The sequence below is a fragment of the Canis lupus genome, chromosome 20, assembly GCF_048164855.1.
Source record: "Canis lupus baileyi chromosome 20, mCanLup2.hap1, whole genome shotgun sequence".
NCBI lineage: Eukaryota > Metazoa > Chordata > Mammalia > Carnivora > Canidae > Canis > Canis lupus.
In genome coordinates this window covers 35,875,652-35,899,015 of record NC_132857.1, presented here as the reverse complement: position 1 = coordinate 35,899,015, position 23,364 = coordinate 35,875,652, and the positions used below count along the sequence as shown (strand labels likewise).

The window sequence follows — 23,364 nt, the reverse complement described above, 5'->3', positions numbered from 1 at the left end:
TAGGTGGGCTCATTGCTTGTGGTTGCCTATGGCAATGAACTGGACAAAACACTCCCTGTCGGGTGAGCCCCAGGTCCTCTCTTTGCATCACGGGCATGCTGGACCAGGGCCTGGGAGGCTGTAGCGGGCTGAGGGGAGAGCCTGCCTGGGAGTCAGAGCCACCTTCTGCTCTGGGGTTCCCTGGCCTCAGCTTCCTCCACCGCTTGGTGAGGGGTTTGGCCTAGCCACTGTCTGAGACCTTGCCCACCCCTGTGACCCCATCTGCTTCCCCCTACCTCCCCCCAGGTGCCCATCTGCAGTGACCATCCGGAAGCCAAGCGGGCCGTCTCGGAGATGGTACAGGCCATGGGCTTCATGCCCATGGACATGGGGTCCCTGGTCTCGGCCCGGGAGGTGGAGGCCATGCCCCTGCGCCTCCTCCCAGGCTGGAAGGTGCCTGCCCTCCTGGCCCTGGGGCTCTTCATCTTCTTCTATGTCTACAACTTCGTCCGGGACGTCCTGCAGCCCTACGTGCGCGATGGCAAGAGCAAGTTCTACAAGCTCCCCGTGTCCGTGGTCAACACGACGCTGCCGTGCGTGGCCTACGTGCTGCTGTCGCTGGTGTACCTGCCCGGGGTGCTGGCAGCCGCCCTGCAGCTGCACCGCGGCACCAAGTACCGCCGCTTCCCCGACTGGCTGGACCACTGGCTGCAGCACCGCAAGCAGATAGGCCTGCTCAGCTTCTTCTGCGCCGCCCTGCACGCGCTCTACAGCTTCTGTCTGCCCCTGGGCCGCGTGAGCCGCTACGAGGTGGTCAACCTCGCCATCAAACAGGTACGGCCTGTGGGTGCCACCCACCAGCTGCTCTCCAGGCGCCCGGGCCCGCCGCCACCCCGGATGCTGAGCACCAGTGACCCAGACGGGGAGATACGACACACATGGGCACGGCCCGGGGTGGGAGCGGGGGTAGGGGGGACAAACCAAGCCAGCTGCGAGGTCCCGAGGGCTAAGGAGAAAAGCCAAGCAGCTCCTTGTGGTGGAATACGGTTTTTTGTTTTTTGGAGTTTTTTTAAGTTTTTTTTGTTTGTTTGTTTTTTAATTTGAGAGAGAGACAGAGACAGCATGAAAGAGAGAGAGAGAGCACAAGCAGGGGGAGGGGCAGAGGGAGAAGCAGGCTTCCCGCTGAGCAGGGAGCCCAATGTGAGGCTGGATCCCAGGACCCCAGGATCATGACCCAAGCCAAAGGCAGACGCCCAACCAACGGAGCCACCCAGGTGCCCCTGGAATATGGTCAGGGGAGGCCTGGCTGAGGGGGTGATGGGTGGGCAGAGGCGGGAAAAGGTGAGAATGGCCTGTGGCAGCCAGCCCAGGGAGCGGCAAGGGCAGAGGCTCTGAGGCACATTCCAGGAGCCTCCAGGACCCCAGCGAGGGGTGGTGGACCAGGCCTGAGATGTTGAAGCCAGGCCAGGGAGGCCCTGAAGGCAGGGGAAGGGCTTTGGCCTTAGACTCTGAGTGAAACAGGGAGCTAGTGAAGGGTTTCAAGGAGGGGAGATGCTGTGCCTGCCCCTTCAGCTGGCTCGCTCTGGCTGCTGCGTGGATAACAGGCAGGAGGGGTCAAAGGCACGTACTGGGATGGGTTCCTCCAGAGGAACTCAAGACGAGAGGCCACAGGGGCCTGGAGTGAGGTGGGAGCCGCAGGGGGCAAGAGAGTATTGAAGGCATGTTTTGAAGCCAGAGGACACAGAATTTTGAAATAGACAGAGGGTATGCCAGGTAGTCAAGGATGACAGAAGCAGTCGCCCTCAGCCGAGGTGGGGAAGGCCCCAGAAGCAAGGTATTTTGGCAGGGGACTGGGGGGCGGCGTTAATTATTCATTCGTCTGGGAAACCCATGTGGTGTTCTTTTGCTACCAGGCTTCCTGGGCAATGGAGGGCCTACAGGCCAAGCCAGGTAGTAGCATAGGCAGACCAGCAGGCACCCGTACCCACAGAAAAGGGCTCCCCGATGCTCCCTTCTGGTTTACAAAGTTCACAGGGTCTGATCCTGATGCCCAGGCTCAGGTCTATAAGCAACGCTGCCTGTCTTTTCCCCCCCACATGCTTCATCCTACCTCCAGTCCCCAGGCAGGTACATGGGTCCTTTCCCCTGCAGGACAAGTCAGCCAAGAGTTTGGCCCAGGTGCCAGTGAGCCCCTCATTCCAGCCCAGGTGACCTCTGCAGTTTCTGTTCTTGCTTGGGAGGCTGGGCCCTCCGCAGGTGTACCCACCATGCAGCCATTCCCTCGGAAGCCAGGCCACCTCCCACAGCAGGACCTGGAGTCAAGGCTGGGCCGCTTCTAGGGAACCACGAACCAGGGCCCCTGCTTCCCTGCTGGCAGCTTCTCAAATGCCCTCGTCCTTCCCTCCCCACAGACACCTGGCATATTGTGTCTGTAGGCTTAGGCTTTTCTGAGAGAAAGGAAGAACCCCAGACTTCAGGCGGAGGAGCAAGACGCCCACTGGAAATGAGAAGAAGGGAAAAATAATAGGCACAAACCCTTAAAAAGAACATGCTGTGTGCCAGGTACCATTCTAAGTGCTTCACATACTCCCCATGAATCCATCTCACCCTTATTCCTCTAAGGCACGTGCTATACCAGCCTTATTTTAAATATGAGAAAATTGAGGCACAGAGCAGTGAAGTAACTTGACCAAAGTCACACAGCCAGTGAGTGGCTGAGCTGGGAGTCTGATCCCGCCATTCTACTCCAGATCCATGCTCCTATCCTTATCGCTTTCTATAGGGAAAATGAATCCAAAGTAACAGCTGAGTACATGATCCCAGGACCCAGGTCATTCCTTCACTGAGCACCTGCTCTCTCAGTCTTGGGGCCCCAGAATGGAATAAGACAGTCTCATCTCCTGCTATAGCTGGTGTTGGGGTGGGAGTGGGGGTGGCGTGGAGGCCTGAAGGCCAGAGCCCTAAACTCTTATCCTCCACCATTCCTGATTAGAACAAGACCTTGACCTTGGACCAGTCCCAGCCCTTGGTTTGCCCTGAAGGCTCTCATGCAGAGGAGGCCTCTCCCACTGCTAATGTTTCTGATGCTCTTTGATGATATTTTCCTACTTCTAAAATGAGCCAGCCTGCTCAGCAGGAGGCTCTGCGTGGCTCCTCAGGGACTGGCACAATGTTTGCTGCCCAGAAGGTGGCAGATCTGGGTGGCAGGTGTTTTACACAGTGGGTGGAGAAGAAGGTAATGCCTCCTCCCCTCCCCAGAGCACAAGGCAAGCCCCTGCACCCTTCCTTCCCTCATCCACCCTCTGATCGCCATCCTCTGAATTCTCCAGCCAATGCCAAGGCTCTGCTTGATATTATGTTAACCCAGTTTCGCCACGATGCAAAATACTAGAGCGAGGAGGGGCTGGTGCAAGGTAATTTTGCCAAGTTCCTAAGCCCTTTGGGGCTGCAGGCTCCCCCACGCCCACCCCATGGAGGTTGCCAGGCAACCATCACTCCCATAGGACAGGATCACTTGGAGACAGTGAAGGCTTCTCATGCAAAAGGGGCTTTAACTTGTCCTGTAGAGTTCTGGAGGGTAGAGCCAGGGCTGAAGAAGTCTGTTGGGGAAGAGTGGTTAGAGAGAGGTGGGAGGGGGTGAGGGAGGCTAACACGGGGCAGGGCAGGCCAGGCCAACCCTACAGTGGTGTCTCCTACACCTGCAGGTGTTGGAGTAGATGCTGGATAGTCTGGGGGTCAGCCACGCCCTCAGGCCCCAAGACTGGGTGGCAGAGGCGTTCCTCATTCAGCGCTGTAACATCAGGCTCCTGCCTGATGACTTTTCCAGCCTGCCCTCTGGCCGTCCTCCTGTGGCCTCCAGGCAGGCAGGCAGGTGCCCACCACCCTAGCTGGCCTGCTGGGCCTTAGGGAGAAGGGACAGCACAGTTCCCCTCAATCCCGAGTCCACAGATTTGGACAGAGCTGCATCCCAGCCACAGAGGGAGTCTCTGAGACCGTGTGTATTGCCAGTAGTATCACCTACAATAACTACTATTTGTACAGCGCTTTCTGATTTGCTTGTCTGGCTGCCCAGAAATGCATCTGAAGATCAAAATCAAAGATCGAAATCAAAGAAAATGTTTAACCCACACCCTGTTTTCTTCTTCCCCTTGCCTCAACCCTCGCCCAGGCTGTTGGAGAGTCTAAAATTTGCATCTTACCCTGTCCCTGCTGAAGAGCGCCCAGTGATCCCCCACTGTCCTCAGGGTAATGGCAGACCCTTCCCGGAGCAGCTGCACTCTCTCCCCACTGCTCCTGTGACGCTCGAGTCCCATGTTGTCCTCTGAGTGGCCACAGCTCATTCCTCCTGGCCTGGACTCCCCACCCTGGGACACCCTGTCTAACATACTTGTATTTCTCTTTTATTTATTTTTACAGATTTTATTTATTTATTCATGAGAGATACACAGAGAGAGGCAAAGGGAGAAGCAGGCTTCATGCAGAGAGCCCAATGTGGGACTCGATCCCGGGACCCCAGGATCACACCCTGAGCCGAAGGCAGACGTTCAACCGCAGAAGCACCCAGGGGTCCCTGTATTTCTCTTTTAAAACCCTATCTCTGTGGGTCACCTGGGTGGCTCAGTCAGCTAAGCGTCTGCCTTCAGCTCAGGTCATGATCCCAGTGTCCTGGGATCAAGCCTGCTTTGGGCTCCCTGCTCTGCATGGGGAATCTCCTTCTTCCTTTCCCTCTGCCCCTTCCTCTGCTTGTGTGTGCACTCTGTCAAATAAATAAATAAAATCCTAAAAAACAAAAACTAAAAAAGCCCCTGCCTCTAAGCTCTCCTGCCTATCTCGCCCATTGCCCATACCCACCTCTGTAATCTGTTGTATTTTGTCCATGCTTCTGTGACGTTTATTGGGCATCACGTTGTAATCACTCCTGGACGGGCCTGTCTTCTGCCCCCACTCAGTTCCGTGACTGGTCCTTCCACCCCTTGAGGTCCATGGTTCCGGACACAGATTCCCAGTGCGTGTCCATGGAGCGGCTGTTAAGTTGGCCAACATGAAGCCAGTGGCAGGCATCTCCTAGGAGGAGTACATGTAGAGCTTAGGGCAAGAACTAGTCCAGCTTCCTAGCTGCCATTAAAAGCAACAGCGCCAACCATTTATTGTGCTAATCACCTACTGTATGCCAGTCACATGCGACTTGTTTCACAAACATCCTTTTTCCCCCTGGGGTAACACAGCCAGAGAGGGGAGGTGGTGCTCTTAGCCAGAGAAGGGACTGCCCAGGGTCTCCTGACTGCCCCCTAGTGGCAGCATCAGCAGGAGCCCCGCCCTGAGCCTGAAGCCAGTCTCTACTAGGCAAGGCTGCCCCTCATCTGGGTGTCAGCCCCACCCTCTGAACACTCTTGGGACAAGGACAGGGGCCAATGATACAGCCTCACTGGTCCTCCGGCCCCTGGGTTCTTCACCATGTAGCCGGCCAACCCCAGGGAACGGAAATCCTACGTGTGAATGCCACTATTCCGGCTCCTGTTGGCGAGCGCTAGCCTGGTTCTCTTGGTGGCCACCTGGGTTAGCTGTGAACTTGGGAGAATTACCAGGGGAGTGAAGAGCTGTCGCATCGACATTCCAGGTAGCCGTGTGTGACGCAGGTCCCTGGGGAGCCCTGAGTACAGCACAGTGGTCCGGTCAGTGGGTTAAGAATCCCACGGGCTACTGCAGGCGGCCGGGCTGCAGATCCTCACCTGGGTCCGCGCCACCCATTGCTCCCCTGCCCACCTCACCCCGCCGCTTCCCAGAGTCATTGCAGAGTGGAAATATTGGAGGAAAAAAACAAGACATTTTGCAAGGAAGTATGGTATGTGTGTGTAATCATCCAGACTCTGACTTGTGACATTAACTGCCTGGTCTTACCGAAACACGGAGAGGAATGACTAATGAAGTCTCTCTGAAGAACAAACAATTTGCAGTGAGATGACTTACTTAGTGGCAGTTGTCAACACGGCGAAGGTGTGAGTAAGACTTGGAGCCACATTACGCAGAAGACCCCTCCACCCTCTGCAGGGCTGTGTTGGTCACAGCCTTCTGGCTAATGCAGACACATGCTTGGTACACAGGCCCAGTCATGCGACCTGAGACGTTACCTCTTCCAGCCCGCAGTGGGGAAACAGAGGCCCAGGGCCGGAGCTGCCCAGAGTCACATACACCCTACAGCCAGGATGAGAACTCAAGTCCCCAGGCTCCTGGTCCTTTTGTGGCTTAAGGACAGCGACGTGAGCCACCTGCCCTAAAAGAGAACTGGGGGGTCGTGTTTCTCAAATTGCAAGAAAAGCACCCAGTGGATGGCATTTTCTCAGTTTCTTTAAACTTTGTCTCATCAGCTTTTCAACAATTTTGCTCAGCCCACTAGATTCATTTTTAATAGTGGAGCTGGTAACTGGGCCTGGGTTATTTTTTTTTTAAGATTTTATTTATTTATTCATGAGAGACAGAGAGAGGCAGAGACATAGAGGGAGAAGCAGGCTCCCTGCTTCTGTGCGGGGAGCCTGATTTGGTACTTGGTGCCAGGACCCCGGGATCACGCTCTGAGCCAAAGGCAGACACTCAACCACTGAGCCACCCAGGGGCCCCCACCCCCCTTTTTTTCCCTGATGAAATAGTTTCTCAAAAACTTGTATGAGTCATTCTGTTTTGCAAAGACCTGCCTGCTAAAGCAGAGTCACATTTCCTAATAGAAAATACTGTTCCTTGATCTGCTGCTAGAATGAAAGTACCATGGTGTTTCTTCAGCGGACACTAACTTCCAGGAACTCTGCTACCTAGTCCAGTTGGCAGTGATGGTTCCAATGGAAGGACCTTAATAAAAGTTTCCTCGTGTGTGCACCATACAAAGGAGTATGGGCAGGGAGTGGGAGCCGAGAGGGCACGGAGTGGGGAGGCGGGGGCCAAGATCTCTGGGCTCACAGGGGCTCCCTGATGGTGTGTGCCTCGAGCTCATTGGGTTATCCCAGAGCTCTGTGAGGGCAGGTGCCCTTGCTCCCTGCAGCCTGGGGCACCGCACGCAGCAGGTGCTTCTTAAGTGCTCACAACTTGGTGATGGCTGTCAATCTCTGTTGCCTGGCAATGGCTGAGCCAAAACTATATTCCTCAGGCAGAAATAGGGAACTGCATGGGAAGATGGGAGCTGGTGGCTTTGGGTCAGCAAATGTTGAGGGGTTTAGTGTCTATGTGTGTCTTTTTGTGTCCTGAATGGAAGCCTATGGTTGGGGCAGCTTGGAGGACCAGGAAGGCAAAGTGTCCAGGATAAGACAGGCCCATAGGGAGCCTGGTCACAGAGGCATGAGCCCATCTGGTTGAAGGGATTCCGAGCTAGGAGAGCTCTTCCCTCCTTTTGGGGATTTGGGGACCAGAAAACCATGTGATATGGTCATATTTGAAGGGTCTGTATGTCTTATTGACTTCTCTTACTCCTTTTTTTTTTTTTTTTAAGATTTTATCCATTTATTTGAAAGAGAGAGCGAGGACAAATGAGGGGGGCACCCCGTCCTCTCTGACTCCTTACTGTTAGCTCAGGGGACTGTGCTGGTTGACTGGCCCCAGAAGGATTTGAGAAAGCTGAGACCCAGACTGCCTGGGTCCCAATCCCAGCCCTGCCATCTACTACCTTGCGTGTGACCTTAGGAAAGTTACTTGATCCTCATGCCTCATTTCCCTCATCTGTGAAATGGGGATAATAGTGCACCCTACCTCACAGGGTTGTTGTGAGGATTAGATGAGCTGATGCCGGGCAGCCCCGGTGGCTCAGCGGTTTAGCGCCACCTTCAGCCCAGGGTGTGATCCTGGAGACCCGGGATCAGGTCCCACCTCGGGCTCCCTGCATGGAGCCTGCTTCTCCCTCTGCCTGTGTCTCTGCCTCTCTCTCTTTCTGTGTCTCTCGTGAATAAATAAAATCTTAAAAAAAAAAAAAAAAGATGAGCTGATGTCTAAAAAGCACTTAGAGACTTAGAGCAGGACTAGGTGCATGTCAAACGTGGTGGGAATGTTCACCATTGCGGTATTTCTCCAGGCCGAATATCTCCTCTCACTGATACCCCAGGGCCCCAACCTCGGCCACTGTGCCCATGGATTTTCTTCCATCCACTTCAGGTCTTGGCCAACAAGAGTCACCTGTGGATCGAGGAGGAAGTCTGGCGGATGGAGATATACCTGTCGCTGGGCGTGCTGGCCCTTGGCACGCTGTCCCTGCTGGCTGTCACATCACTGCCGTCCATTGCAAATTCACTTAACTGGAGGGAGTTCAGCTTCGTTCAGGTAAAGTACTTCTTCTACCTCTGCTGGTAAGACTCCGCTAGCTCAGTGTTGGCCCTGACTCTCATGTACAGCACCTTCCCCTCCATCAACCACCTTGGCTTACGTAATCTTTGCAGCAGGATGGCTCGGTCAGACGCCAGGGCCTTCTGGAGCCTTGAGAGCTCGGCCACACCTGATGAAGAGGCTGTGGGATAAGCTCGACCTCATGATGTCTAGGGAAGCCAGATGTAGATATGGGAAAAAAAATTAGACGATGGAACACTGAACCCTGGACTAAACATTCTCAGTGTCTATGGTTCTTGTGCTTCTCAGACAAAATTCCATGATGTGCAGTCACTGCATATCTCACTGGTCTAGCTGAGAGCCAGCGAGCCGGTGAGGGAGCCTCGCCGACCACTCAGCAACCTCATCTCAACTGGCTCTGTTGTGTCCCCTTTAACCTGTTGGTTCTTATGGGGCGAAGAGGAGGTAAGCATTAGGATCACCAGTTTATAGGGGATAAGACATGGCATGTCCCAAAGGACACCATGCCTATGAGATATTCAGAGAAAAGGAGGTCCGTAGTTGAATAAATCTGAGAAAAGATTTGCCTTCCCTAAGAGATTCACAATGCCCTCTGGCACATCAAAATTCTAGTAATGGGGCAGCCGGGTGGCTCAGTGGTTTGGTGCCTGCCTTCGGCCCAGGGTGCGATCCTGGGATTGAGTCCCACATCGGGCTCCCTGCATGGAGCCTGCTTCTCCCTCTGCCTGTGTCTCTGCCTCTCTCTCTCTCTGTGTCTCTCATGGATAAATAAATAAAATCTTTTAAAAAATTCTAGTAATGTCTACAACCAACCTGTTACCCAGACCTACTTGAGCATTAACACCCTACCTCTCCCCACTTTGTTGGGTTTGTTTTTTGTCTTGCAGATAACATTCCACCAAATACAGTTTAGGAAATGCTGTTAATGGCCCAGGGTTTTTTGTTTTTCAGGGGTTTTTTTTTGTAAAGATTTATTTATTTATTTTAGAGGGGATGGGGAGGGGCAGAGGGCAGAGGGAGAGAGAATCTCAAGCAGGCTCCATGCTCAGCTTGGAGCTCTATCTCATGACCCTAAGATTATGACATGAGCCAAAATCAAGAGTCAGATGCTTCATCAACTGAGCCACCCAGGTGCCCCAGGCACAGGGTCTTCACACATGTATTCATTCATTCAGTATGTGTTTTTTGCACACTTAAGGCATGCCCGGCATCATGTTAGGCCTCCGATGGGATAGGGAACAAAACAGGCATAGCCACATTTCAGTCACAAGGACATCTGAGACAGGCACATTTTTTTACATTGCTTTGGCATTTCCCACCGTTCTCCATACAGAGTACGCGGTCAGCCCCCAAATGTTGGCGGATTAACTCATCCCCTCCATGGATAGGTGCTGACTAATACTGGTTTCTGCATTGATACTGTATCAGGGCAGGGAACAGCTCTCATTTCCACCCCCAGTATCAACAAAAATCTGTCACATATCCTCCCTGTGTGGTGAGGACACAGTACGGGATTCACAGGGGGACGCCGAGGCGCCGCAGTGCTCTTATGTAATCCAAATTAATTGTCCCTGATTGGGGATGCTTACATACCCTAGAACAAAACACAGTTGTAGTTATTTGGGGTTTTTTGTTTTTTGCTATTTTGTTTTTTAAATATGTCTTGTTTCTGAATCTCAGTGGCTCTGCTCATCTCGGACCGTCTCGGGGGGAGTGCTCAGGGCTGACACACGCCAGCAGCAGAGGGGGAAAAACAGAATTTTATTTATCTGCCATTAATCCCCATGTGTCGCACACCCAAATCTCGGATTTTCCTCTTCCTGCTTGGAGTATCCTGGGGTGCATGGTTTATCCACAATTAAAACAGACTGCAGGCCGCTCCCCTAACCAGAAAGCTGCTCCGTTAAGCAGCTGTAGATTACAAGCCCTGGCTCTGGCTGCCGGAGAAAGCCAGAGGATTTGATTTTGTTAGCGAAGGCTGACTGGAACCTCAGGAGCCACGCTTGACTTTACATATTGAAGAGCTGAAATGTAAATATGGAAGTCCCTCTCCCACTGCAAGAGCAGGGGGGTTGCAAGGCCAGGGGATGGGTAGAAAGGCAGGGTTTTACTTACAGAAGTCAAACGCCCACATTCTGTCCACGAAAACAAATGCTCTATCTCCCAAGGGTGCTAAAAGGGAGAAGGAACTGTCAGCGCCCAGAGCCCAGGTCCAGCTCTGCCTCCCCCTGTCCCAGCTCTGGAATCGTGGGCAGGTGACGAACACCCCCTGAACCTCACTTTACACTCTTGTAAGATGGAGGTAATGCCTACAGAGGTGAGAGACGACAGGTGGAAGAAAGTAAAAAGCATTTTGCATTATTCTTAGCATATGTGGCCACATTTCCATTACTCCTAAGATACCAATCACCCATTTCTGAGCTCACAAGACACTGGGAGACTCCAACTTTGGGGATCAGAATGATCCAGGGTGGTGTTTCCAAACTATAGCCGATACCCACTGGTGGGTCGTGAAATCAATTTGGTGGATCATAACCAGCTTTTAAAAAAATGAAGTAGGATAGGATGTTACAAAAATTCAGAGTGCTTTGCATGTCCTAAGGATAGTTTTTGCAGTTATATTGATTCGGTAGTTATATTTACATATGTGGTATGTCCTGGGCAGTAATGAAAAGTATGTTTCTTCCTGCGAGCCACCATCACGAAGTTTGAAGTCACAGAGCTCTTTTGGAGAAACACAGATACCCAGACCCACCCCCGACCTGTGGACTCAGATGCCCGAGAAGTCTGTTTTTGTTGTGTGTGTGGTAACCGTTGGGGTGGCTGACACAGGGTGTGGAGTGAGCAGATCTGGGTTTCAGTCCCAAGTTTTCCTAGCCTGCTGGAGCACCAGTGTCCCCATTTATGTCCTGTGGTCCTCAGGGAGGTGTGAGCCGAGGGCATGTCAGACGCACCATACATGCACCCGATAGTAGCTGGATGATTTTTTGAGGTTAGCACTGCCAGCAAGGAGCTACCCGGGCCCCACTTCCTCCCGCTGCCACACACAACTACGACAGGTCACCAGGGCTCAGCAGCTGGCCGGGAGAGCTGCAGTTCTCCAGGGGCTTGGCCTGACTCCTGGGTCTGTGATGATTTCTGGAGCTGAAAGCCATCAAAAACAGTGTGTTGACTCTATAGTGGTGACTTGTGTTTATCTTTATCCTTTTGTTCCTAAGGTGGTTTGCAAAGGTTTAAATTCTGGGTTTTGTGATTACGGCTTTGGTTTGGCCTTGGCTGTGCTAACTGCTCAAAGTAAGCCAGTTAAACATTGTTAGGTTGCAGAATAGCCAGGTCGGGGCCGCTCACCTGGACAGAGAAATTAGGGTTCTGCTCTAGCAACTCAGTTCTGCCTCAGAGTTAGAGGGACTTCCCGTGACCTTGGCCACTCCGGCCACCTGCCTGAAATAAGACACAGACCGGCTCTGACGGCAGCTTCATGAGCGATTGTCCACGGCCCCTCTACGCCACAGTAATTGAGCAGGAGCAAGAGCCACAGACAACCTGGCTGTTTCTTTTTTGCTAACAAGCTTACGTACAATATAAATGGCCTTCGTTTGGGGAGTGTGGGTGTGTGTTGGGGTGGGGATGGGATTTTCAAAACGTTCCCAAGGAGAAAGAGCTTGAGGAAATCAAACTCCCTGGAATCATCCAGGTGTCCCATTGGCACTGGAAAGTCCAAAGGCCCTTCATTACTGGCTGATGTTTGGCTGTCAGCCCTCTCTGTAAACCATTAACCTGGGACTGGGGCTTCCTGCCATCTGTCATCATGGAATTTGGGATGGCAAAAGGATGGGGATGCAGGAATGGGAGCAGCATCTCTGTGCCCTCCCAGGGCTCGTCCACATTCCTACCACAATCCAGCACTCCAAATTAGGGGCTGGGGATGGTGGGCCACGTGAGTCAAACACTGGAGCTCCAGGGCATGTCCCTGAGGGAAATGCTGAGGCCTCCTGGAGGCCACCAGGGCTGGATCTCTAGGCCTGGATGGGTTCTCATTGCTGCAGCATCTGGGGAAGCCCCACCATGCAGGTTGTGGGCCCTTTGAGGCCTCAGTGGATCTTTGTGGAAGGCACATATAAGATCAGGTCCATCCTAATCAAATAGCCTGGGCAGAGCGGCACATGCGGGCTTCTCACCGTGACCTCAACTTCAGACTTGGGTGATGAGAGTCTCCTAAATTTTTGTTCTTAGTCCTCACTGCATATTAGCATCGTCACTGAATTTCTAAAAGCTCATGATACCCGAGCCCCACCCCAAGCCAACCTCATCTGCATTTCTGGCCCAGGCTTGGGCATTTCATATTTTTCCTAAGCTCCCCATGATTTTACCATGTAGCCAGGTTTGCAAACCACAGTCTCAGACTTAGGGGTAAGACGCACTTCCCAGCCATCTGAGCAAAGCCGAGTATATCCACGTGAGGAAGGGGAAGCAAGGATTTGAGGCCAGGCAGCCAGTTAGGGAGCATCAGCATAGTTGTCCAGCTTGTTCAAAGATTGATTCCTGATGGTTGGTGCTGGGGACCTTTTCTTCCTCCCTCAATTTTTTTTTATTGTAGTAAAATAACACAAAATTTACTCTCTTAACCATTAAGTGTATGACTCAGTGATATTAAGCACATCCATACTGTTGTGCAACTGTCCCCACCTTCCATCTCCAGAGCTCTTTTTATCTTGCAACACTGACACCCTGTCCCCAGTAATCACTAACCCCCCACCGTCCCCTCCCCCAGCCCCTGACAACCACCATTCCACTTTCCGTGTCTGTGACCTGACTGCCTCATAGAAACGCGATCATACAGTATTTGTCTTTTTGTGCCTGGCTGATTTCATGTGCATAATGTTCTCAAGGTCCATCTGTGTCACACCATATGTCAGAACTGCCTTCCTTTATAAAGCTGAGTAATAGTCTACTGTTTAGGAATATCCCATTTTGCTTATCCATTCTTCTGCCGGTGGACACTTGGGTTGCCTCCATGCTTTGGCTCCTGTGAATAATGCCACTGAGAATACGGGGTATACATGTATCTCTTCGGGACCCTGCTTTCCATTCTTTTGGGTGTATATCAGAAGCGGGTGGGCTGGAGTGCGTGGTAATTGTATTTTTATTTATTGAGGAACCTCCCCCCCAACCCATCTTCCCCAGCAGCTGTGCCCACCCAGTGTGCAAGGTTTCCGATTTCTCCACATCCTTTCAACACTTGTTTTCTGGGTTTTTTTGACAGCTAGCCATCCTAATGGGTGTGAGGGGACATCTCATTATGGTTTGGATCTGCATTTCCCCGATGACGAGTGATGTGGAGCTTCTCTTCATGTGTTTATTAGCCATCCGTAGGTCTTCTTTTGGAGATAGTTCTATTTAAGTGCTTTGCCTATGTTTGAATTGAGGTGTTTGGTTTTCTGTTGCTGAGTTTGGGAGTCCTCTCTATAGTCTGGATATTAACCCCAAATATTTTCTCAGTGCTCAGACCTTTTTAATCCGTCTTCAATATCAATAGATCAGAACTTAGAAAAATTTGGGGTGGTTCAGAAGTTGCCAGGAGGTTTGGAGCTCTTGATAGATACATCTGCAAGTGACATAGATCTGGTTGTGACTCGCAGTCAGGGAGCCTTCCATTTGGGGGCTGATCATTTTAATATGGCATACCTGTGGGTAGTAGCACAGAACCAACCGTGGCTTTTCCCACCAGGCTGTGTTGACCCAGGAGGTTGTTAAAGATGAGATAAAAACATCTTTGAAGTTACTAAAAGCCAAGAAGAAAACAGTGGTGGCCAGGAATGATAGACACTGGGGATCTTTTGGCAACTAGTATTTTTTAGGGTTCAAAAATGCTATACTTGGCAACCTGTTTAGGAACATATAGAATATAGCCATTAGAAAATGCTTTGTTTTTTCATAAAAGTATTGCAAGCAATTCTTCCAAACAATGTTCCTCCACATACTGAGGTTCACTGTCTTGGTGTCTGTACTAGAGTGGGTATAAGCAAGGTGTCCCCCACACTAGGGAGGAACTAGAATAAGGCCTGGTAGCAGAATCAGACCCACTTAGAACCATGCCTGAGGGGAGTACAAGCAAGACAGTGTCTCTCAACCCAGCCCCTGGATTGATGCTGACAAACGGGGCTGGAAGGAAATCCAGGAGGCCCAATTGTGGCTTCTCTGTGGAAAGCTCAAAACCACCCTATAGAGAGTACCCCGAGGTACCCTCATACTGCCACATTTCCATTGAACCCTTACAGTGTCTCCTTAGAGAAAATGCATATGTGTTCATGGCTTGATGAGTCACTGCTATTTTCATTCCTTATGTAAGAAACACAGGGCTCTCCTGCCCAAAATCTCAATGGTTCCTCAGTGCTTATAGAATGCAATCAGAACTGCCCAGTGCCTCTCCTCCATGCCTGCCACACAGCCCTGCTCCTTGGTACCCTGTGCTCTCCATCATCCCTACCTCGTCTAGGGGCCGCAGAATGCCCAGCCATACAGCACTTCCCTCACATCTCCCAGCTTTAACTTTGGGGACCACTGACTTCTCATTGAGGCTGATTTAGTGGCTTGCCCAGGGCCACAGTGTCATTCAAGACTCTAGCCCCCACAAGTGGACCCTAGAATGCCTCATTTGATGTCCACAAGAAACCTGACCTGCCAAAGATTCCGAGGCTAGAGCTACAGATCAGCACTTCCCAGCTATTTACATGCCACAGCTCCCAGAGAAAGTCAGGATTGTATAGCCCTTGGGATGACGAAGAACTGCTCTTGGCTGGAGGTGGTGCATAAGAGCCACCCATGGCTCGAGGGCTGGGATGCTCCCCTTCCCTGTAAAATGGCCTAAACTGCTTCTGTTTGGGTTTGTGACTGTCCCGATCTCCACATAGTACCCATTCCCTTCCAGGTAAGAGAGTAACCTGGCGGGGTTTTCAGCTGAGGTGTTCATGAGTCAGGGTGTAGGTGGGAGGGGAAGGGCCAGCACCCACCAAGAGCATCTATGTGATGCTCTCAAGCCTCGGGCTTCACAGATAGTGTCAGGTCACTCAGCCCACATGCCCTTGGAGCCACCCTCACTACCGGTGCCAAATCCACATGCCAAGTACACTTGTTACTTTGTGTTTATGTGTAAGTCAGCTTAAAACCACTTTTTTATCTGGCCTCATCTTAGGCCAAATATTATTAGCAAAATTAGGGCTTTGGTATGCTGGCAGACACTCCTTACTCAAATATACATTAAAATATACACAGAACCAGTAAAATGTTTTTAAACTTTGAACTTCATTGCATCTGAAGTCCTCCGGCAGCCACCAGAGGCACGAATAATGCAGTGGGGCGGGGATGGGGGCAGCATTACTTTGTCAAGTCCTCATGATGCAGTCAGCCCTTACACACCTGCAGGGTAGAGACATTATTCTCATCTTTTCTGTAGGGGAAACTGAGGCTCCAAGAGTTTAGGTATGATGAAGATCCTGCAGAGAGGGAGTGACAGGACTGGGATTGGCACCCAGACTCTTGACTATCAAAGCAGCCCTCCTTCCTCCCCCTGGGCCAGGCAAGCAGATGAGCCACAGGTGGGATCCCTGTGTGTCACCAACCACCCCCACCACCACTGGCCATAACTCCATCTCTCCTTTCTTTCACAGTCCACGCTGGGCTTCGTAGCCCTGGTGCTGAGCACCCTGCATACACTCACCTACGGCTGGACCCGCGCCTTCGAAGACAGCCATTACAAGTTCTATCTGCCGCCTACCTTCACGCTCACGTTGCTGGTGCCCTGTGTCGTGATCCTTGCCAAAGGTCTGTTCCTGCTGCCCTGTTTCCGCCACAGGCTCTCCAAGATCCGGAGGGGCTGGGAGAAGGATGGTGCCATCAAGTTTACCCTGCCAATGGACCATGCCCTGGCCCAGAAGACGAGCCACGTGTGAGCTGCCTGCCTCTGGCCCCAGAAAGCAGACACAGGCAGGATAGCGCCCTGGGCCTGTCAGGGCCGCTTCTCTGGATCGCCTGGTACGGTGAAATTGTGCACAAACTGCTAGGTCTCTGGTCTGAACTCCCAGGACACCAATGTATGCAGTGATATTCCGAATGGCACACATGCGTGTGCGCTATATATGTTCACATATATTTCATATCTATAACAGGATTTGCATTTATACTTACTTAGTTAAAAAAGCTGAGTCCCTGAGATCTCAACTTGTAGATTTAAAAGCCAGTGCCAGATGTTAGGAGAACAGGAGCTCATGATAGTGGGATATCTGCCAAGACTGACATATACTCTCTGCACAGAAAAGGCAGTGAGAGGCTTGTCTCTTGGTGGATTTGATCCATTTGTGTCCTCACACCCTTTTTGCTGCTTTCCCAAAGCTTTCGCAGAGCCGGGGCTTTAAGGGGGGCAGATGAGAGCTCTGCCTGGAGCTGGATTCAGTGCACAGGGCGAAAGAGTGGCTAGTGAGCAGGGCAGAGGGGGTGGGTCTCCTCCCTCATTCACCTCCAGCCTAGCAGGAGGTCAGGCGGGAGCCAGGGCCCTTGGGGAGTGAGCCTGCTGCCTGTAGATGGGTGCTTTGCTAGGTAGAAGGGGGTAGGGGGTGTGGGCCAGGCTGATCTCCCCAACCCTCTCTGAGCCGGGGAGATTTTTTTTTTCCCCTGAAAGCCAGAAGTCACCACAACGGCGGCACATTGATCTCTTGTGGGAGTGTGAAGTCACCTCCGCACAGGAGCCACTAATGAACCATCTTGAGAACAAGTGTAATTTCTTTCCTTCCTTTAAGTTGGTGATGACCGTTCTTTAAACCACTGTGCCTTCTCACCTTTCAGATCATTAGTTTGGATATCTCTTACAAAGGCCCAGAGCAGGCCCTTTGAAAGTCAGTTTGAGGGGGAGGGGAAAACAAGGCAGACTGGCGCTTAGCATCCCAGGGGTGCCTTCCCCAGGCCCTACCCAGGGCACTGAGGGACTGATGGTCTCCACCTAACTGGTCCTGTGCAAAAACACTGGGGACCTCGTCCAATGTCCTCTGCTCCTCCCGGGCAGAGAAACTGCCAGAAAACTGTACTGGCACCAAGCTCCCCCACTGCTCCAGGGAGACAGGGAGAACGTGGGCAACAGGCCCCAACAAGAATCACCAACCCCAGGTGGTCATACTTCAAAATAGTTGGGAGGGTCTTTTCTACCAAAGCTACAAACTTGAAGTGCTGCTACCCTAAAGCACAAGAGGCTGGACCACAGTCAGGGCCATAGGACATGTGTCCTCAAATCCCATGCCATCCCTTGCTTGTTCAGACTGAAACCGCTTTTATTTCCCCTGTGGAGAAACAGCTATTTTTGGCTGAGCCCCCCTGCCAGCTCTAGAACCAGGATGATCTGTCATGTCCACAGAAAAAGCACCTTTGGGTGCTTTACCCACTGGGGGTGAAGTCCCAGTGGAAGACACAAGTGAGGCTGACACTGTACTCTGCTCTGAATGGGGAGCACTGGTCACACTTGTTATGTCTTAGGTCTTCTGGGCCAGAGGGGATCTTAGGAATAGAGGGTTGAGCCAGCAAAGGCTGACAAGACTGTGCTACAAGGATGCCCCTGCTTCCCCCCAGGGAGGCTTCATGAGCTCATGTCTGTAGAGCACATTAGCGTCCTTTAGTAAGGAGGGGGGGAGAAAAAGAAAGCCAAGTGTAAGAATATCTCATTAGGCCAGTGAGTGATGGAGGGAAGGCAATGCAGGCAAAACTTTGCTTCCTGCAGATGTTTTCCATCTGCTGCTTCAAGGCTGAGCAGCAGAATCTTTTCTTCCAAATGGGACCTGATGGAGCGGCCACTGAGATCCTCAGAGAAGCTGGCTGAAAAAGGAGGTGGGCAAAGCACAGATCCTGGCATTTGCTTAATGAAATGAGGGCCCGTCAATTTCCTGCTGAATGGAAGCATGGAGAACAGGGGCAACTGAGATCCACCAGGTCTTCAACCCCAGTCCCAGTCAGTATTGGCTGCCTTCCTTCTCCAGCCCTCCCTGGGCCCAGGGAATTTCCTTATACCAAAGATGCTGACATACAGCAAAATCCATTATGCTCCCTCCCCTCCTCCCCACCTCCTGCTGCAGGTGCTCCCAGGGGAGGGAACTGGTGCAGCAGAGGACCTGGCCACCCACCAGCTGGACAATCAACTCATGAAAAGCAGGGTGGACTGTGTGCTTGGCCTTGATCTGGTGTTTGCTGCTCTTCCCTACCTCACCGGGCAGCTGGCAACAGCATCCCCATGAAAGCAAGTCACTCCCTTTCAGCCTGGTAAATTCTATGTGCCTCTGGGTACAAAAGTGCCTGAACCAACATGCTCCAGAAACCCTAAATGCCATGGTCTGAGGTTGATGTTCAAAATCAATGCCATTGAAACAGTTTGTGTATTTTGTGTTTACCTCGTAGAGCTTGTCAAAGAAGCAGCAAAAATAAACACCTAACCTGTGAATTTCAGGCTTTTATTTCTGTCCTGCTGATCACCTACCTGCCCACTCATTCATTCATTCATTGGCTCAATGAGCCTTCTGATTGACCTTTGCTCATCATCAGGCAATGTACAAGGTGAGCACAGGATGATCTGGGCTAGAGCTTACTTCCTAGGAAGGGCAGGCACGCAGACCCACAGCAATAGGCAGGGAAGGACAGACAAGATCCAGGTGATGATGTGGTGGTGGTGGTATGTATGTGTGTGTTGGGGGGGACTTGTTTGTGGTGTGAAAGGAGCACCCAAAGCCAGTAGAGTTGGGGAAAGGCTTCCTGGAGGGAGCAGTGTCTGCTGTGGTCAGAAGGCTACAGCTCAAAATGTAGGTGAGAGCACCTGCTTCTCAAACTAGAATGTACACAGGAGTCACATACGGATCTTGTTCACACACAGGCTCTTAAGTCCTGATCTAGGATGAGGCTGACCCTGTGCATTTCTAATAAACTCCCAAGTAACATGGATGATGTTTGATCCTCAGACACTCTGAGTAACAAGGGCTTAGATATCTTCCTTTGTCCCTGCTGTGCTGCATTGCTGCTCTATTAACCTTCCCCAGGACATGGGTTCCCTGGCCATGCTGGAGAGATATGCCACTGCACGCTGCAGATGTGGCTGCAGCCCCTGTTCTCTGAAAGGCAGAACACCAACCTATTATGCAGTCAAGCTTTTCTACTAAAGCAAAACTGTCTTACTCTATAGGGGGAAAAAGAGAAAAAAGAAATCCATGTGCACAAAGTAGTCTAATACCTAAAAACCATTTCTTGGGAACAATAACCAAAAGGTGGCCTTGAGCCCATGAGAAGAGTTTTCCAAAGAAAGAACCATGGTCAGAAAACAACTTCACTTCAAATAATTTTCAACAGCAACAAAAAAATCTCATGCTTGGAGTTTTGTTTTTTTACTCTGTGTCCTCCCACACATAATGCTGAGAGAGTTAAGCTTTAAAAGAAATGATGAAAGAATGTCCATTATTAAGGTGGTTCACGCAAGAACTAAGGAACAACCAAAATAACTCATACAAGTTTAAGAGAAGATTTGTCACTTGGCTATTTGACAAGCTGAATCTTTTCCAAAAGCAATGACGTGGGCCCCTGGAAGCACAGAAGCTTGCTTCTACTGGGTCACTGCCCTGGTCTTTGTCAAAAGAGGAAGCCGGCAGCAGTAGAGCAGAAACTCTCAATCCCACCAGACCGGCATCAACTTATTCTAACATATTATTTGAAAACCCTTTCTACTAACCTAAAATTAAATTCAGAAATATAACCTACCTATGCTTTTTAAAATCAATATAAGGTCTTAATTGAAATATAAAGTAGAAATAATGTCTATAACACTAATAATAGTAATTATTACAAGTGATAATCTTACAGTAATTGGTTTTAGGAGAAATACAATGATACTCAACATTATCAACCAGGTATGACAAAAAATAGAAAATTCAGAAATGAAATATCATTGGAAACAAACCTAATTTGATGGATTTAATGGCCAATTGGAGAAAATTAGTGACTTTTAAAATGGAGCTGAAGAAATTACTCAGGATGCAAAAAAGAGAGAGAGAGAGAGAGAGATAAAAGACAAATGGACAGAAAATATAAAAGGAATGCTAAAAGAGATAGAGGTTAAAATGAAAAAGTCTAACGTACAAATAAGCAGAGCTCCAGAAAGAAAAAAATGGTAGAAAGGCAAATGTTAAAGAGATAAAGGGTGAGGATTTTTTAAAAGTAATAAAAGACTAGACTCTAAAAAGCAGAAAGCACAGTGCGTACCTCTGAGCAGGAAAGCATATCTGAAAACTGAAACCACACCTAGAAACATTAGGAAGCTCAAAAAGCAGCTGGAGAAAAATGACAGATTATTTACAATTGTGAAATTATAATAATAAACTTAATCAATGGAAATCAGAAAATAGTGATCTCATATCTTGAAAGTACAGAGAGGAAATAATTATCAATTTACAATTATAAATCTAGCAAAATTGATGTTAAGAAAGAAGGAAAAAAAGGACATTTCAGATATGCAAAAATTAGAGAGTTTACCAATAGTTCTTATCTAAAGAACTTTTAAAAAGTATACTTTGGATAGAAGGAAAAAATAATCCCAGGGGAGAGGCAAAAAACAAGAAGGAATAGTAAAAGAAATAGTGACCATGAAGGCAAATCTAAATAAGCCATGTCTATATAAAATAATAATAATGTCTACATATGTGAGTTTCTTCTAAAGGGTACCGAAAGACTGGACAACAATGACATGTAAGGTGACTGAGTAAATGAGTGAGTTAAAATGTTCTGAGACACTTGTATTTGTTCGGGGGTAGAAGAAATTATGGACTAATTAAGGTTTTGTTAAGTAAGTCTGGAAAAATGCTAAGGGTGACCACTAAAAACTAAAAATATAACATCCAAATCCTTAGGAGAGGAAAAAATGAAATAAAGCAAATAAACAAAAATGTCAATTCTTAAAAAGCAATAAAAGAGAGAAATAGCATAAAACAGCAGGAGACATTAAAAACAAAAGTAGAGGGCAGCCGGGTAGCTCAGCGGTTCAGCGCCGCCCTCAGCCCAGGGCCTGATCCTGGAGACCGGGGATTGAGTCCCATGTTGGGCTCCCTGCATGGAGCCTGCTTCTCCTTCTGCCTGTGTCTGCCTCTCTCTCTCTCTCTCTCTCTCTCTCTCTTTCCCTCTCATGAATAAATAAATAGAATCTTTAAATAAATAAAGAATAAAAAAATAAAAACAAAAGTAGATGTTAGAAAAAAATCCACATATATCAATAATCACAATAATATAAACAGATTAAATTCCTGAATTAAAAGACAGAGATTACCAGATTGGATTTTTCAATACAATTATTTACTATTTACAAGTGGCACACCTGAAAACTAAAGATAAAGCAATAGTAAAAAATGTGTTAGGCAAAAACAAACCAAATGAAAGTTGAGGTAGCTAGATTATTATACAAAGTATACTTTATGGCAAAAGACATTATTAAAGATAGAGTCACTATATATAATGATAAAGATTTAAATATTTTAAAATTGCATGCATTTAATAATGCAGCTTCAAAATACATAAAGCAAAAAAAATGACAAATTCATTGTTATACTGGGAAATCGCAACAAAAATTGTGTGTGGGTGTATGTGTGTCTATAACAACATAATCTTAAAATCATAAGGTATAAGGAAATTACATTTTTCTCAAGAAAACAGAATGAAAATATATTAGACCTGGGCAAATCTCAAAAAATTCAAAGAATAAATGTCATACAGATATATTTTCCAAACTTGGCACAAAAAAGTTAAAAATCAAGAATAAAAGGCTATATTTTAAATGCCCATACATTTTGAAATTTAAAATATAGATTTCCAAACCATTAATCAAAAAGAAAATTATAATGATTTTTTCCAAAATTTAAAATGGAATGGTAATCAAATATCTCCTTATCAAAAATTTGAGGATGCAGCAAAAATATTACTTAGAAGGAAACCAATAGTCTCAATTATTCACTAAGAATTTTTTTTTTAAGATTTTACTTATTTGGGATCCCTGGGTGGCGCAGCGGTTTGGCGCCTGCCTTTGGCCCAGGGCGCGATCCTGGAGACCCGGGATCGAATCCCACGTCGGGCTCCCCGTGCATGGAGCCTGCTTCTCCCTCTGCCTGTGTCTCTGCCTCATTCTCTCTCTCTCTCTGTGACTATCACAAATAAATAAAAAAAAAAAAGATTTTACTTATTTAATGAGACACAGAGAGAGAGAGAGGCAGAGGGAGAAGCAGGCTCCATGCAGGGAACCTGACATGGGACGACATGGGACTCGATCCCGGATCTCCAGGATCACACCCCGGGCTGCAGGCGGCGCTAAACCGCTGCGCCACCGGGGCTACCCTATTCACTAAGAATGAATACACTAAGAATCGACCCAGTAAAAGTAAAAAGAAAGGCATACTAAATGGAGGATCAGAAATTGATGAAATAGGTCACTAGAAAGGACTGACCAAGTCAAAGCCTGGTTTTATGGTAAGACTAATCAAATTGATCAGTCTTTGATAAGTCTAGGCATGAGAAAAAGAAAGAAAAGACTCAGAAATAATCTTAGTATAAAAAGAAGACAAAACTACAGATGAAGCAAATTAAAAAGATAGTAAGAGAATACTACACATGAATTTATGTGATTAAATTGGACAACTTAGAATGGACAAAAATATAACTTACGAAAATGGATTCCAAAAAAGAAAGTCTGAATATTCCTAAGTTATTAAAAAAAAACTATCAGTAGTTTAAAATTTTTCCACCCCCACCCTCCAAAAAATTCCCCCAAAAAACCCAAGGCCCAGATGGTTTAGCAGAAAAATTTTTACTAAACTTTTAAAGAACAAACCATTCCATCTTATATAAACTTCTAAAAATTACAAAAAGATAAACTATTCTCCAACTTATTCTAGGAGGCAATGAGTGATAACAAAAATAGACAAGAACTATATGAGAAAGGAAAATTATAAGCCAATCTCACTCATGAACATAAATGCAAAAATCCCAAATAAAGATATCAGCAAATTTAAT

General features: G+C 48.8%; 1 protein-coding gene across 2 annotated transcripts in view; it reads left to right on the top strand.

The window, feature by feature from the left end:
- STEAP3 (STEAP3 metalloreductase) overlaps positions 1–18,772 on the top strand; it is a 44,631-nt gene extending 25,859 nt beyond the window's left edge. For both annotated transcript variants that reach the window (XM_072788932.1, XM_072788933.1), the window contains 3 exons: positions 286–813; positions 8,110–8,274; positions 15,966–18,772. In XM_072788932.1, the coding sequence (XP_072645033.1) occupies positions 286–813; positions 8,110–8,274; positions 15,966–16,247 (975 nt within the window). In that variant the 3' untranslated portion in view covers positions 16,248–18,772. The remainder of the gene's footprint in view (positions 1–285; positions 814–8,109; positions 8,275–15,965) is intronic.
- The last annotated feature ends 4,592 nt before the right edge of the window (positions 18,773–23,364 follow it).